The sequence below is a fragment of the Choloepus didactylus genome, chromosome 27 (genome assembly GCF_015220235.1).
Source record: "Choloepus didactylus isolate mChoDid1 chromosome 27, mChoDid1.pri, whole genome shotgun sequence".
NCBI classification, from domain to species: domain Eukaryota; kingdom Metazoa; phylum Chordata; class Mammalia; order Pilosa; family Megalonychidae; genus Choloepus; species Choloepus didactylus.
Genome location: NC_051333.1, coordinates 25339157 through 25354635, shown reverse-complemented (window position 1 = coordinate 25354635; position 15479 = coordinate 25339157). Strand labels below are relative to the sequence as shown.

Here is a 15479-nt window from a genome sequence, read left to right as displayed (position 1 = left end):
GACACAGCCGGGAACAAGATAGTCTTGTCCTCATGGGGCTCACGGGCTCCCCTCCAAACCTCGTGGCCTCTCCCATCTCCAGGCAGGACCTGCCCCCCCTAGGAAGCCCCACCCTGCTACGAGGAAGGGACGATGATTGAGAGAGTCACGGAACATGGCCTTTAAGGCTCAGCTCAATAACATGATTGCTTTTCTCCATGTCTCAATGTCCAAACTGAGCCCCCTGATTAAACTTGGCCTCTGGGATCTCATGCCCTGTCTCATTCTCTTCTGCATGGTATAGAGGCCAGGCTATACCAGCAGGGCTTGCAAAGTCCAGTGCATACTCAACTGGACGTGCTTAGTGGGTGAAGTGGGCCCAGGGGGAAGACTATAGGGAGCAGTGGGGACTGTGGGGCAAGGGATAACACCTGCACCGTCTAAAGGGGACAGCTCTGCCTGGAGATGTAGGATCAGCATTTTCAGATCTTCTAATTTCAGAGAAGCTGACAGTCCAGAGTTTTATGTGAAATCTTCCAATACTAAATGTTGCCAATGAATTCCTTAAAACTTTGAACACTTCATGCGGCAAAAAAGTCATGTCTTTGAGGGCCAAGATAGGCTCATGGGCTGCCACCAGGCTGGGACTTCTGGAAGATGTTCCGCAAGTTCTGTCCGTCCTCACTGATGAGGCTGACTGTGTGAAAATGGTGGAGTGGGGAAGTGGCCATGGGGGTGAGGGTGCCCATCACCTCCACCCCTCCTCCTTCTCACGTCCTTCCTCCTCACTCCTCCCTGACCCCCAGTCTCTGCCCTTCCCAGCCTGTGTCTCGGATCCCAGGAGCCTGGTCCACCACCTGGGGTGGGTGAAGCCCATGACTGGCAGAGGGTCTCACCTCCCAGCCTCTGCCCACCCCACCCAGAGAGCAGGACATCGCTGCTCCGCTCACAACTTCCAGCTCCAACCTGGGGGCCGTAGTCCAGGCTGGGTGGAGGGTCCAGACCAGGGCACCAGGCGCCCAGAGTGGATCAGCTCTTTCTCCGGCTGCCCATCTCTCGCCTTGGTCCCGGCTGCAGGCAGCAAACTGGCCCCAGCCAGCCCCTCCTCCAGGTGCCCAGACTCCCTCTGTGTGACCAGGCAAACTGCACCTGATCCTGGCAATCATTCACCCGATCCCTACCAAGTTCCTGGTGCATCTGAACTCGGTTCTCTGCCCTGGAGATGCAGGTGTGAACTGGATGACCACAGTCCCCACCCGTGGGGCTCTCAGCCTAGGTGTGTGTGTGGGGGCGGGGGGGCAAGCCCTGGACTCATAAACAAGTGACCTCATAAGATGACTTCAGGTTCAGATAAATGCTTTAAAAACATAACAAAGCGGGGGAGGTGACTGAGGGTGACTGGGTGGAGGCAGGGAGCTGCTTCAGGGGTCAGGGAAACCTCTCTGAGGAGGAGGCAGTTTGAGCTGAGATCCCAAAGCCAAGTGCAGCATGGGGGAGATCTGGGAGTAGGGGAAGTCCGTCGCGGGTGGGAAAACAGCCTTGGGCTTTTGAAGAACAGGAAGCATGAGGTGATGGATCTGAGGAGGTCATGGGGGCTGAGACTGAGGCGTGCGGGGGCCTTGGGCTTTCATTCTGAGTGTCCCGGGACGCACGCGAGGGCGTGGGGTGGGGTGGGGAGGGGCATAACCTGCCGACGATACGGAAGCTGGGGGATGGGTACTTGGGGGTCCACTAAACTCTTCTCTCTTTCCTGCAGGGTATGTTGGAAATTTTCTTCTATAAAAAGTTCAAAATATAGCAATTTATTTTAAATTAAATGTATATATATTGAGAAAAATATAGTAATAAATAAAATGCTACTGATTTCTATTACGATTATTAATCTCTCTGGTTCCAGAGTGGGGTTCTCGACTCAGCCCCGAGCGGCCTCCACCAGCGCGCGGACGGCAGGGGCGGAAAGGGGAAACGGGATGGGGGGGATTGGGGACAAGGCGGGCGCGCCCCAAGCGGGAGCGGACAGGAAGGAGCCCCCGCCCCAGCCGAACCCCCGGCGCCCACCAACCCCAGGGCCGCAGGCGACCCCCCCCCCCCGCCCGCGCACACGGCTCGGCCACCGCGGCTCCCGGGTCTGGCGCCAGGCCCCGCCCCGCCGACGCCCCGGGGCCCCGATTGGCCGGGCCGCGGCGAGGGCGAGCCGGCGGGGGTTGGAGCGCAGCGCCCGGAATGCGCAGCCGGGCGGGAGCGGCGGATCGGGACCCACGGGCGGCGCAGCTGGGGAGGTAAAGGCTCCGCCGGCCGGGCCGGGGCGCGCAGCGGGCGGGCTCCCCTCCAGCCTCCACCGACCTCGGGCCGTCCCGTCGAGGCGGTGCTCGGGCCGATCGGGGCGCGCAACCAGGGCTGTTCCGGACTCTGGCCCCGGGAGAGGGGCGGAGAAGGGCGCTCCTTGCGGGCCCGCGGGGCACCGGGCAGGGCGGGCGGGAGCAGGTAGAGGGCCCTGGGGATGCGAAACGTTGGAGCTGAGGGTCTAGGGGCGCGCGTGGCTGCAGGGACTTCAGCGTGCCCGTTGTCCGGTGTCTGTGAGACCTGGGGAGTGGGCTGAGAGCTCTGCCCTCGCTGACCTGCCTCACTTAGGAACCGTCTGGCCCCTGGGTGGAAGCTGTCAAAGGAAACAGGGTCGGGCTTAGTCTCCCATTTCACAGAGGAAGTCACTGAGGCAGGCCCAGTGGGAGAGGAAATGGGCTGCCCAGGCGCACCTGCAGTCACCTGGAATCTCTTACCCTCTTCAACCTCCTTAGAACTGTAAAGGGGAAGGTGTCACCAGCACCCTTTGCAAGAGAGAAATTTGAGGTTCCGGTGTCACTCTGAAAAACTTCGTCTCCATTGCCCAAGAGAAATATTTGTTTGGAATTTGCACAAAGTTGTTGTCTCACTTCCAGAAGGGTTGGAGGCCAAGGGTTCCCAGATTCCCGGCCTGGGGAGGGTGGAGCCCTGGAACGGCTCTGGTGCTAAATTCCTGGCTCAGATGGCCCAAGCTGTACTGATTTGATCTTCCCCGCGTCTTCCTGGAGAGACCGACCACCTTGGCGGGGCTTAGCCCTCATTTCCAGGCCTGGAAGGGGAGGTGGCCGGGAGGACAGCGCTGGGGTCATCCGTGGCAAATTCCACTGGGGTCTCCACAGGCTGGGAAATGGCCCATCCTCCGACTTTGGCGGTGTGTTTCTGCACACGTCAGCCCTCAGCGCTGCCAAGGCCAGGAGTGGAGCTGGGGGATCGCCCTTTCCCAGCCCACCCCAAGGAAGGAAGTGGGGCGTGGCCAATGTGCTGGGGGGTAGCCAAGGGACCTGGGGCGGAGAAGGGCCTCAGGACTTGAGGATTCTGATTCCATCTCTGGTCAAGAGCAGCCTGCAGTAGCTCCTGGCTGTTTTGGAGCCCCAGGCAGGATCTTGGGCAGTGACTGGGGATGGTGCTGGTCCCGCCCTGCAGAGGTTTTTGTGAGAATTAAATGAAATAATAATTGTATTGCCCTTGGCGTGGTGCCTGGGAGCCATAATCGCTCCTTCCTGTCACCTCTGTGGTTTATTGTCCATATTTTCCTGCCGGGGGCCCCAGGCCACCCCAGAAGAACAGGGCTGGCAAAGGACACTTGATCATGCCACTCCCCTCCGAGAGCCCTCCACTTTGGAAAACCTCAAATCCTTACCTTGTGCTATGGGCCCGCCCCACTGGCCCTGCTGTGCTGGCTAGCAGCTGGAACCAACTTCATACCCCCACCCCCCCGCCCCATCATCCTCCCACTTAAGTCTCTCCCTGTTTCTAGAAGCAGGCAGGTTGTGCCACCTCTGGCTGTTTCCTCGGGCCAGAGCACTCCTCTCCCAGGTTTTTGTGCACTTGACTCCTTCAGGGTGTTCAGCCTGGGTCCAATGTCATGTCCTCCCCAAGGCCTTCCCTGACCCCCACCCCACCCAGTCCCACCCGGCCACACTTGTGCTCAGCACTTGCTATCAGGAATGACTTACTGGTCTCTCCCCAACAAGGAAGTACATTCCAGAACAGCCTGGTCTCTAGCTCGCCTCTGTAACCCCTGGTACCTAGCAGAGGTGGGGCCCTAGCACAAGTCCTGGCCTGTGGTCGGACCTCCAGAGATACCTGGGAAGAGCAGGCATGGGGGCAGGGTGGGCCTGACTGGGGCTGAGCTCCCTGCAGGGAAGGCAGGCAGACCCAGCCTGGCAACCTAGCCCACCCGCTCCCGGAAGGTGAGGGGAGAGTTCAGAGGGCTGTGCTGCCTCCAGGATCCTGACCTTGGGCCAGGTTATCCCTCCCTCATGAGCAGTGGCCCACATCGGGGGTGGGAGAATGGACCAGGGGTGCCCCTCATGACTGTGATTTTCTAGGGTTTCCAGTTTGGGGCACCAGACATCTCTCTGCAATCCCAAAGGCCGAGGCCCAGGTGGGGAGAGGAGAGGACACGTCCTGTCGGGACAGGGCCCTGTGGAGCCCGTCAGGTGTGTCCCTTGAGTAGGTCCCTTATGCATTTTACAGCATGTGATGGTGCCAAGCAGGGATCAGCAAACTTTCTGTAAAGGGCCAAGTAGTCAATATTTTGGGATTTGCAGGCCCTACATTCTCTGTCACTCATGACCGTGTTCCAAATAAAATTCTATATAAAAAAGCAAGCAGTGGTCAGATTTGGCCCTCGGGCCACAGTCTGCTAACCCTTGGTGTAGATCACATGTGGCATGTTGACTGTCACGCACAGGAACCTGGTCACGTGGTACCTGCAGCCTCCAGCACCTCTCTGGACCTGGAGCCCTAGACCACCACTCCCATCCTGAAACCTCCATCCCCAGTTCAAGTAGCAGGATCACTGATGTTCAGTAAGGCAGGCCTCCAGGAAAGATGCAGGGAGAGGGTTTGGGTGGAGGCATGGTGAGCTTCAGCAACTTGCGTCTTGGGGCACCAGACATCCCCTGGGACTGCTCCGCCCTCCCGGGCCTGGCATGGGTTCTTGCTGTGCTCCTTGCTGGCTGTCCAAGAAATGGGGATGGTAACTCTGTGTTTTGGAGGCTAAATGAGACAACGTATCAGTTTCAAGTTTAGCAATAGCTCAGTGGAACCAGTAGCTTCTGTGCCCTCTGGAGAGAACCTGTTGAAAAATAACTGGCATTTAAAAGAAAACTACGGGAGTCTACTAAATATTATCCCAGGGATTGTTGAAAATGTCCATGCTCATTTTTCCACGGGTAGCACTGGGAGATTCCACAGCACCCAGACATTGCTGAGTGTGCATGAGAATATCCTTTCTTCTCCACCAAAGACCTTTACATTTACTGGTGGTCCTGAGAGGCAGATAAAGAAGGCAGTACCATCCCCATTTCATAGACGGTGAGACTGAGGATCAGAAGCAGAAAGTGCCTTATGCACAGACACACAGCTGACTATAGTAACTGCATGTGCTGAGCCCTGCCCTGCCCTCCTGTGTGTCCTCGTGGTCACTGCTCACCATCCCAGCCCTGAGGGTACACAGCTAGGACGATGTGGGGTGTAGGGCCAAGGCCCCTGTGTCCCAGCCTGGACGATCCTGCACAGTGTCCTCCCCTCTGTCACTAGCCCTGGGTGCCCTGCTGAGGTCACCCCAGGCATCGTCCGAGGGCTGCAGGCTGCCAACAGGTGCTTTCCAGCCTTGTCTTCCTGAAGCAGAGCAAGGACGTGGCCCAGTTCTCCTTCTCTGGCCGGTGTGGTCTGGTGAGAAAAATAGAAAAGAGGCTAAGTGGCCAAGGCTGCTCTTTCCTACCACCTAGAGCCCTCAAGCCAGGTGTGAAGTTTTGGTTGGTCAGGAGGGTGATGTCCTTCCAGCCCCTCACCCTCACCTAGGTCCCTCTGCAGGCTGGCTGAGGAGAGGGGCTTGTGAGCCCCTCCATGCAGGTGTCATCAGGGAGCCCTGACCCCCTCTCAGGGCCACCAGGGCCTGGGCAGAACTGGGGGTCACAGGGTGTCTGCGGGCCTTTAAAGGGAAGGAGAAGGCCCAGTGCTGGTGGGCATTTGGACACCCCCTTCTGGGGCCCAGAAAAAGATGCTGGAGGTCCTTCCCTCTGCTGTCTCGGCTGCTGGGTTCAGCCCCCTCTGCCCACAGCTCTCCCCTCTCTGGGTGCTCCAGGGTGCTCCTGCACCTCACTTCCTCCATGCTGTCCACCTGGGTAGCACCCAGTCGGAGTGGATACCGGGCCAGCCAGCCTGCAGAGCCCCTGAGCCCCATGGGGCTGGGCGGGGGCTGCAGCAGAGGGGGCCCATCTCCATACAGTCCTCCATGCAAAGCTGGGCTGCCCCAGCTGCCCCGCTGTTAGCTACATTGTGCGGGGGTTTCATCCTGTTCCTCTGGGCGGCCCCACATCTCAGCACACAGGTATGCGGGAGGGCACAGGTGGCCAGAGTTCCTTCCTCGGGGCTCCTGAGTCTCCCACCCGGGCCCTTGTGCCGGGTGGCCAGGGGAGGGGGAGAGGCCAAGGGCGGCTGGGTGCAGGCTGCCCTCCTCCTGCCAGGCCCAGCCACGTGCTCCTGTGAGGTTGAGCCCAGAATTCTTGCTCCAGCCACCATCCCATTCTTTTCTTTTTGAGGACCTTAAATTCAGAAAGAGGGAGGGACGGAGGGACCCCCATTCCTGGTCCTACCCAGGCCCCTCCCACACACGCCCCCTCCTAGCTTTCTGCCCGTTAGTCTTATGTTTATTCATCCACGTAGTTCTTGAACACTTTGACCGTGTTTTGCAGCTCCCGCCTAAGTGGTGTCACATGTACACACCATCTGCAATTAGCTTTTCTCACTCAGCATTTGTTGTTTGTCATCGCTCTGTCCTGACCCATGTTTGGGTTCGTTCCTTATGAGCGCTGCGGGAATTCCATTGTATGAATAGGCCCTTTTTCAATTTTCCTTTCTCCTGCAGCTAGACATTTAGGTCGTCTCTGCTCCTTGTGGGCCTCCTTCTCCTGCTACTCCCAGCAACTCTGCAGCAGAGCCCTCGGCGGGTGACTTGGGGCCCTCTGGGTGAGTGGCTGGGCCGCAGGTTTGGCTTGCTGGATGGGGGCGTCGCTGGTTGGCTGGGGTTGCTGTTCCAGCACCTGCCCCCCTTCCCCTGAGGGCAGGCTGGAAGTGTATGTGTGCGGGAAGGGCAGGTCAAAGCCCGAGAGCAGCCCCAGCAGGGCCTGAAGGGCGCTGGATGGTAACTGCCCCGAGGGGGTGGGTGGGTCTGGCCGGGTGGGCTTGTTGCATCATCGTGGGGGGGGGGGGTGGTGGTAAACTGGTGAGTGGGCCCCCTGATGCCCCTTTCCCGCCTCTCCTCCTGCAGCTGCAGAAGATGGACCATCTGGCCAACACAGAGATCAACAGCCAGCGGATCGCTGCCGTGGAGAGCTGCTTCGGGGCGTCGGGGCAGCCTCTGGCCCTGCCAGGCCGGGTGCTGCTGGGCGAGGGCGTCCTGACCAAGGAGTGCCGCAAGAAGGCCAAGCCCCGGGTCTTCTTCCTCTTCAACGACATCCTGGTGTACGGCAGCATCGTGCTCCACAAGCGCAAGTACCGCAGCCAGCACATCATCCCGCTGGAGGAGGTGACGCTCGAGCCGCTGCCCGAGACGCTGCAGGCCAAGAACCGCTGGATGATCAAGACGGCCAGGAAGTCCTTCGTGGTGTCCGCGGCCTCCCTGACGGAGCGCCAGGAGTGGATCGGCCACATCGAGGAGTGCGTGCGGCGGCAGCTGCTGGCCACGGGCCGCCGGCCCGCCACGGAGCACGCGGCGCCCTGGATCCCCGACAAGGCCACGGACATCTGCATGCGCTGCACGCAGACGCGCTTCTCGGCCCTGACGCGGCGCCACCACTGCCGCAAGTGCGGCTTCGTGGTGTGCGCCGAGTGCTCGCGCGCGCGCTGCCTGCTGCCGCGCCTCTCCTCCAAGCCGCTGCGCGTCTGCAGCCTCTGCCACCGGGAGCTGGCGGCCCAGAGGCGGCAGGCGGAGGACGAGGAGCCGGGCGGGGGGCTCCCGGGGCAGCCGGCCCGCCGGGCAGGGGCTGTCGGCGGGGCATCCAGCGGGGACGACGACGACTCCGAGGAGGACAGGGGGGACGGCGGGGACGGCGACTGGCCGAGCCGCGTGGAGTTCTACTCCTCGGGCGTCTCCTGGTCGTCCTTCCACAGCTGACCCAGGCACACGGCCCGTCGTCACAAGGGCTTGCTGGTCGCCCCGACGTCCACACGGACACCACCGCCCAGGCCCCCAGGAGGGCTTGGAGCCCTGAGGGCGGAGTCCTGAAGCTGCTGGGTGCCCTCAAGGACCCTACCCCACCCGCCCTCCCGGCTGCCGTGGGTGTGGCTCTTTCCCTCTGGCCTCCCAGTGCCTTTTAAGCCTCTCGGAAACAGGTGCCGTGTTCACTTTGGCATGGGTTATTGGAGTGGGCACGAGGGAGGAGAGCAATAAAGGAAACAAGGAGCCATTTGTCCCGCTCTGCCTGGGCTGCCCCAGGGGACAGAGCCACTGAGTGTGGTGTCCTAAGTGTCCCCAGGATTCCTTTGGGGCTGGAGCTCAGATGCTGCCCTCCCCCCGGCGCTGGCCCCGGCTGCATTTCCTTTGGGGTGGCCCCTGTGGAGCCCTTGCACCAGTCTTTCCCCATCATCTATTGGCCCTACCCGAGCATGGAGTGGGGTGACTGTCTGCTACAGGTGGGACCTCAAAGGCTGGGAGAGCTCCCCAACAGCGCAGAGCTTAATTGTTGGGGGTTAAGAATCACCCTCTCTGGGTGAGTTCTCAAACCTCGATGTGCAGACAGGATGCCAGGTGTCCTTGTTCACGTGCAGATCGAGTCAGCAGGTCTGGGACAGCTCCATTCGCACAGCCGGGGGGGAAGGGTAAACCAGGGGTGCCCGTGGCCTGCCTGTGACCCCCCCGGGTAGGAAGACAGGCCCTGGTGGGGAGGCGGGTGGAGAAACGGGTCAGAGGTGCATCAAGGATGGCTGGTTTGTTTACAGGACCTTTCTCTCCCTGGGCCTCCTGGAACTGCACAAACTGGTTCAGGCTGGTTCTCCAGCCCCGGCAGAGGGCACACAGCAGGAACAGGTCACGGGGTGAGTGAGGGGCAGCTTCCTAAGACAGATCTGGAAACCCAGGCCAGGCCACCCCATCCTGTACCGGGAGTGCCCGGACCCAGCCACTGGCCTCTCTGTCACAGCTTTGCTTCTCTGGAACCTTCCTTTGCCCAGACACCCTGAGGGTCTAAGGTGGGGGGCAGGGGGTCTGCCTACAGCTGAGCCTGGGCACTGCCAGCCTTCTGCAGCTTCCTGACATGGGACAGAGCCCAGGATCCTCACCCGGGGCCTTGTAGACCGAGCCGTGTATGCTGGCTCTGAGAGGTGCTGGTTCGGCCCTCACCACAGTTCTTGGGTCTGCTCCCCTTTCCCCGACAGGGTCAGGTGAGGTGTCGAGGCCTTCAAGGATGCACGGACTCAGGGTGACCGTGTGTGGTACGGACAAGGCCCCGGCTCCGGGAGGACACAGGCCAGTGGGGGCAGGCAGCACTCAGCAGGGGGTGTGTGCACGAACGGGGCGATGAGACGTCCTGCTTGGAGGTGCTGTGGGCCAGGGCCACTCAGCAGAGGGAGCTCACGCCGCCTGGTGACAGTGAGTGGGCACTGGGCACCCACGTGCCAGGCAGGGCACGGCCAGTGCAAGGGCCCTTAGGAGGAGGGAGCCACCGTGGTGGAAGCAGGGGGCTGGGCTGGGGCCCCGGGGGGCTGCAGCAGGGCAGCGGGTCTGCTTTGTGCCCCTAAGGAGCTGCCCTGACTCCCCTGTGGACATGGGCTGAGGTGTGGGTGGCCGCCCAGGGGCTGGAGGGGGCCACCGACACGGCCCTCCACTCCTCCTGGGGCACCGGGAGCCTTGGCTCTCCTCTGTCCTGTCCTTAAGTCCTAAAGTTCAGCCCCTCCCCTGGCCTGCAGCCTTGCCTAGCAAACCACCCCGTGTCTCAGCCTCTTGGGTGACAGGAAGCAAAATAACCGCCTTGGACTCAACACATGCTCTGGGCCCGCACGGGAGGTGGAGCGGCTCTGGGGAAACAGCTGACATACACTTGTATTTATGTGAAAACACGGGATTTATTGTAGCAGTTGGCTTATGTCACCATGGGGATGGGCAAGTCCGAATTCCGTACAGCAGGCCCCAAGGTGGGAACTCGGCTGAAGGTGTCCGTGGATTCCCCAGGGGAAGCTGGCTGGCTGGCACAGAGACGGGAATTCTTTCTGACTGCTGAAATCCTCCTCTGTTAAAGGCCTTCAGCTGATTGGATGGGACATCTCTGCTTGCTGCAGGCAGTCTCCTTTGTTGATTGTGGATGTAATCAGCCGTAGATGCAATCAACATACTGATGATTTAAATCCATGAAATATCCTCACAGTAACCATGGGGTCAGTGCTTCCTTGACCAAACAACTGAACACCACCACGTAGCCAGATGACACAGGAATTCAACCATCACAAGTGACAGCTGAAAGCCTAGAGGGGTGTGTTCAGAGGTGTCCGGGGCCTCATGAAATGAAAGCTTGGGAAGGGCAGGCACTGCCCCCGGACCCCATTTCTGACTCTTAGCAGGTTTGCTCCTCTCCAGAGATCTCATCAGCCTGGCCCAGGTCAGGGGACCCCGTGGCCCCTCACCCATCAGTAACAGACTGCACGGACACAGCCTTCACCTCGCCTGCCTCCCAGGGGTGCCCTGTTTCCAGATTGTCACCCAAGGCTCTGAGAGCCGTCCTGAGTCAGGGCCACACAGCTGCCTCTTGCTCTTGCCACCATGCCAGCCCCGTACCCGGAGTCGGGCAGGGCTTCGTCAGGTGGGACTTCAGTGCCTCCATTTTTCAAGAGGTTGCCTCTTCCCTGAAGGGAGCTGCAGGGTCTGGCAGGGTATGGGGTCCCTCAGGCCTGGGTCCAGGACCTCACATTCCCACTTGGGGCTTCACTTGTGGGGCCTGGTGAGGAAGCAGGAACCAATTGTCCTGCCAGCCAGAGGCTCCTGTCACTACCCTGGAATCTCCCAACTGTGCGAGGGCCCGTGTCCCTGCCAGGAGCTAATCCTTCTCATGAACATTGAATCCCTGGGTACCCCTGCTTCCCCTCCTCCTGGAAGATGCAGGTGGGCATGAGGAGGGTCTGAGGGCAAGCCCATGAATGGAGGGGAGGGCACTGGAGCCGCCACCCCCACCCGAGCGTTGTCCGCAACGCCCTTGCTGGAATCAGCCCAGGCGGAAAGTGACGCTGCGGTGGCCTCGGGGCCTTTGGGGACTGACGGCAGGCAGACTTCCCTTTGGAGGTCAGCCCACACCTGGTCAGGCACAGCGTTCCTGCAGGACAGAACGACTCAGGGAGGCTTTTATAGGGGGGTCCTCGAGGGGCTCCTACCTGTTGGATTTTCAGAAGCTGAGTTTCCTTAAAGCAGGGCCCACCTGCGTGGATGCTGGTAGCGTTCAGATGCTTCTGCCAGGGGCCAGGGAGCCAGGTGGGGTCCACAGGGCCCGAGGAATCCTGTCCTTCCCTGACGGGTGGCAGAAGCAGTTACTGCCATTTTTTCTGGCCTGTGTGCTGGCCATCCTAAGGCTGAAGGGCACTGAGGAAGGGACAGACAAAGCCAGAGGAAGGGGCCCCCAGGACGGGATCAGGGAGGGCTTCCCAGAGGAGATGGTGGTGCATTGCATCTCTGAGGGTGGTAGGAGTTTATCAGAGAGGATGGTCATCTCCGTGAGGACTGGGACTCATTAACCATCCTGGCCTGTTCCTGGCACTCAACGTTTATTGAGTGAAAAAGTGACTCAAGCAGGAAATGGGGAGGGGTAAACGGATGACAATGAAATGGCAATTGAGCCTCACTCCTATAGCCTCCAGTGCAGGCCTTGGATGAGACTTGGTGGCCCTGGGCTCTTTCTGGCGGAGCTGGGCCAGTAGGAGGGGATCAGCTCCTCCCCGCCCAGACATTGGCTGAGTTGCTCTCTCAGGCAGGGGCAGGCAGGGAGTGGGCCCCTACCCAGACAGAACTTTCTGGAGAGCCGGTGTCTGGCCTGTTGGTAGTCTTCCTGTGGATTTCTGCAGGCCTGGCCTCTCCCCTGCCCCAGCCTGCTCTCAGGGGCATGGCCGGAAAAGGGCTGCGGAGGGAAGTTGGAACCACCCCTGGACTCAGCCTCTGGGGCTGATGGGGCCAGGCAAGGTGGGGGTGACGCAAAGGCTGACCCAGTTCCCAGCCAGGACCGGGTCCCTCAAGCCACACTCATAAACCTCAGCAACCACTTCCACAGGGCCTGTCTGCGACCCCGGCTTGCGGGAAATGCGCCTTCCGCAGGCTGTGGTCAGGGGAGAGACGGCCTCCAGGTGTCAGGGTGGGGGTGGAGAAGCCAGTGGGTGGAGGTGGACACCTGCGCCTGCAAGCTCTGGGCTGCCCCTCAGCCGCCCCCCTCAGCCCTTGCCAGCTCTCGCTGCCTCCCTGCCCCTCTCTGTAGATGGCTCCCCATCTGTGAAATGGGCCTGAGTGGCCTTGGGAGCTCACGCCCTCCCCCGTGTGTGCTTCACCCTGCCCTGAGCAGACTCTGTGGAAATTCTGCAGGGGGGAGAACCAGTGGGCAGAGTGGGGGTGGGAGCGGGAGGGGGTGTCAGCCTCACAGAGCCCACTGGAGCTAGATTCTGTGCTCCTCCGGACGCCTCTGTGACTCTGTGCTCACCATTCCCATGAACTTTAGCCCTCCCTATGAAATCCAGCCCAGGTGCCATCTCTACTCTGCAGCCTTCCTGGATTGCCCCAGGGCAGCGTGGCTCTCCCCAGCTGCCTGCCAGGAAGTGCCTGAGTCAGCCGGGTCCATCTAATCTGGCCCATCTAATCTGGCCTTGGAGTCTGAGCTCCCCCAGGGCAGGAAGAGGAGTTTCCCCTTGTCTGAGGCCTCCACGGCTCCCAGCCCGGGACCTGGCACCCCGTGGCCATTCTGCAGTTGCTTCTCTTTGAAGGTCTTTGTGGCTTCCCCAAGCTCCTGGGGTACCTTGGTAACATGCTGGAGTCCACGTGTCCAAAACAGACCCCATTGGCATCTCCTAACCTGCCTGCCTGCCTCTCTTGGCACTAGGGTGTCTCCTGACCCTCCCCTTGCCTCTTCCCCACCGTCCAGGTAACCCAGGCCCAGAACCCAGGGGGTCTGTAGGACATGCAGGCACTCACAGGAGCTTCCTTATGGCCGTGGGCCAGGGTGGAGGGGGGCAGGCCTGCGCCAGGCTGTGCCGGACTCTTCTCCCAATGGAGGGCGAGCCCATGAGCACATGTACACACACACACACACACACACACACACACGCACGTGTACACACACACACACACACACACACACGCACGCACGTGTACACACACACACACACACGCACGTGTACACACACACACACACACACACACAAACACACACACACACACACACACACCTTCAGCCCCTCCCTCCAGGGCGGCCCTGGCTCAGCCAGCCTCCTCCTCCTCCCCTCCTGGATCCCCCTCTCAGAACCTCGGCCTAGGAGGGAGGAGTGGAGCATGAAGGCAGGGAGATCACGCCCAGGAGAGGGCCCCCCATTTCCCTTTGTTGTTTGGTTGGGAAACCAGGACCCCCAGAGGTGAGGACGCACCTGACACTCATGTTCAGGGTCAGTGCCAGTGAGAGCTGGGACCCAAGCACCGGCCTGGCCTCCTGCAGCCCTGCCCAGCCTCCTGGCTCCCTCACAGGGCTCCAAGGCCCCGCTCTGCCTGGACTGCTCCAACAGTGAAAGCAGAAATGCAGGCAGGCAGGCAGCGAGGCAAAGAACGGGAGTGGGCAGATGGAGCCAGGCAATTCTGGACAAATACAAGGGGGATTTCAGTCCTGGAGCATCCACGTGGGGGACCTGCCGGGCGTTCCAACCCCAAGAGCAGGGTTTTCAGAGACCCCGAGCTGGGAGGAGGGGGCCTGAGGCCAGCCAGCCGTGCTACCTGGAGGGCCCCCAAGGGCTCCCCACTCTCTCAGCACAGCCACACTGAACACAATTCTTCCAGCTGCCCACAGGAATCTTCTGGGCTGTGGAAACCCAGGCATTCCAGGATTCTGGGAGTCAGACACATGGAAACTTTATGCAGTTTCCAAACTACCCACATCCTTAAAATTCCAAAATGCCTCCATTTGGATCCCAAACATCAACTAACCCTCTGTGCGCACACGCACACACAGCCCCTCTGCTCACCCTGAGTCAAGCCAGCCTCTTGCTGGAATAATCCAATTCCTGAGAATTTCTTTCCCCAGGGCCTGAGCTGGAGTTGGTCCAGAGAGAACAAGGGCTCAGCAAGAGAGAGGTGGCAGAGCTGTGCAGGCTGCCCAGCCCCGGGGGGGAACCCTCGGCTTCTAGGGGGCAGGGGTGTAGGTCCTAACCCAGGACAGGCCCCAGGGTCCCCCAGATTCCTCCTCTGCACTCATGCTGCTTCCTTCCCTTGCTGCCCCAGCTGCCTCCCAGCTCCATGCCCACCTGCTGCAGGGAGTGAGGCTACGGGGTGGGGGTGGGTGGGTGGAGGGTGGGGTGGGCTGGAGGGCTTCCTTTGGGTGGCCTTACCCTGGCATTCCCTGGGAACCTCCCTCCTTCCACACCTTCAGCCACATGGTTTGGTCCTGCTGACCCCACCTGCTTCCCGGCTCCAGAAGTGGGCACAGGGGGTGGGTCTGGGCAAGTGGAGCTCTCATTCCCTACCACAAGGATGCAGTGAGGACACAGTGAGGGCTGCATGGGCCACAGTGACTCCCCCACTTGGGCTGGTGAGTGACTGTCCAGCTCTCAAGGGATTCCAGCAAGAGGAATTGAGGTTAGGGTTTTGGGGTCCAAATTCACCCCAGCATGAGGATATTGACAAGTGGGCACAGTCTGGGGAATCCCATGTGGATTTCAAGTCAATTAGGGAGAAATCCACCCCACAACGAACATCTCCAAGACATGAAACAGAACTTTCAAAGGCATAATAGCCACAGTGGTTGTTTCCTTTACTCAATTCAAAAGCAATGCAGCATCTCACTCAACTGGTAGCAATCTCTGGGCCATCCCTGTCTCAGGATGCTGACCGTTACATGAAACAAAACGCCTGCACGGAACATGATTCAGGTGCAAACTTGATTTGGGGGAGCAAAGCCCATCCAGCCCTTCTCAATGTAGGGAGAACAATGATGCAGCAAGACAGAGCTTCCTTAAGGATTTACTTCCTTAAAGCACCTGCTTTCTTCTCTTTGAGGCCTCAAGATGTCCCTCCACATTGATCTGTGCTCCAAAGATCCAGGAGTAAGTGGCTGAGAAAACCCACAAGTCTTCAAAGACAGTAGGAGGAAATCAGCACGGGATCTGACACGGGTTTCAGGAGAGGGGCAGCCAGCCAACTCTCTGGTTACCCAGCTTGGGTCTTTTGTTTTCCTTTTTTATTGAGGTAAAACCAAATCCAGTAATGT

At 60.0% G+C, this 15479-nt stretch overlaps 1 protein-coding gene across 3 annotated transcripts; it reads left to right on the top strand.

Moving 5' to 3' along the window:
- Positions 1–2151: 2151 nt before the first annotated feature.
- PLEKHF1 (pleckstrin homology and FYVE domain containing 1) lies at positions 2152–9489 on the top strand. Of its 3 annotated transcripts, XM_037819722.1 has the most exons (4): positions 2192–2258; positions 6917–7017; positions 7319–8382; positions 8989–9489. In XM_037819722.1, exon 3 carries the CDS (start codon positions 7328–7330, stop codon positions 8162–8164), a length of 837 nt encoding a protein of 278 aa, XP_037675650.1. In that variant the 5' UTR covers positions 2192–2258; positions 6917–7017; positions 7319–7327; the 3' UTR covers positions 8165–8382; positions 8989–9489. The 3 variants fall into 3 exon arrangements, with proteins under 3 accessions (XP_037675652.1, XP_037675650.1, XP_037675651.1); XM_037819724.1 differs by lacking the exon at positions 6917–7017 and having other exon boundaries at positions 2152–2258; XM_037819723.1 differs by lacking the exon at positions 8989–9489 and having other exon boundaries at positions 7319–8574.
- The last annotated feature ends 5990 nt before the right edge of the window (positions 9490–15479 follow it).

What these genes read in the sequence shown, in the direction of transcription:
- PLEKHF1 (XM_037819724.1), top strand. Translation starts at nt 7,328, where the DNA reads ATGGACCATCTGGCCAACACAGAGATCAACAGCCAGCGGATCGCTGCC.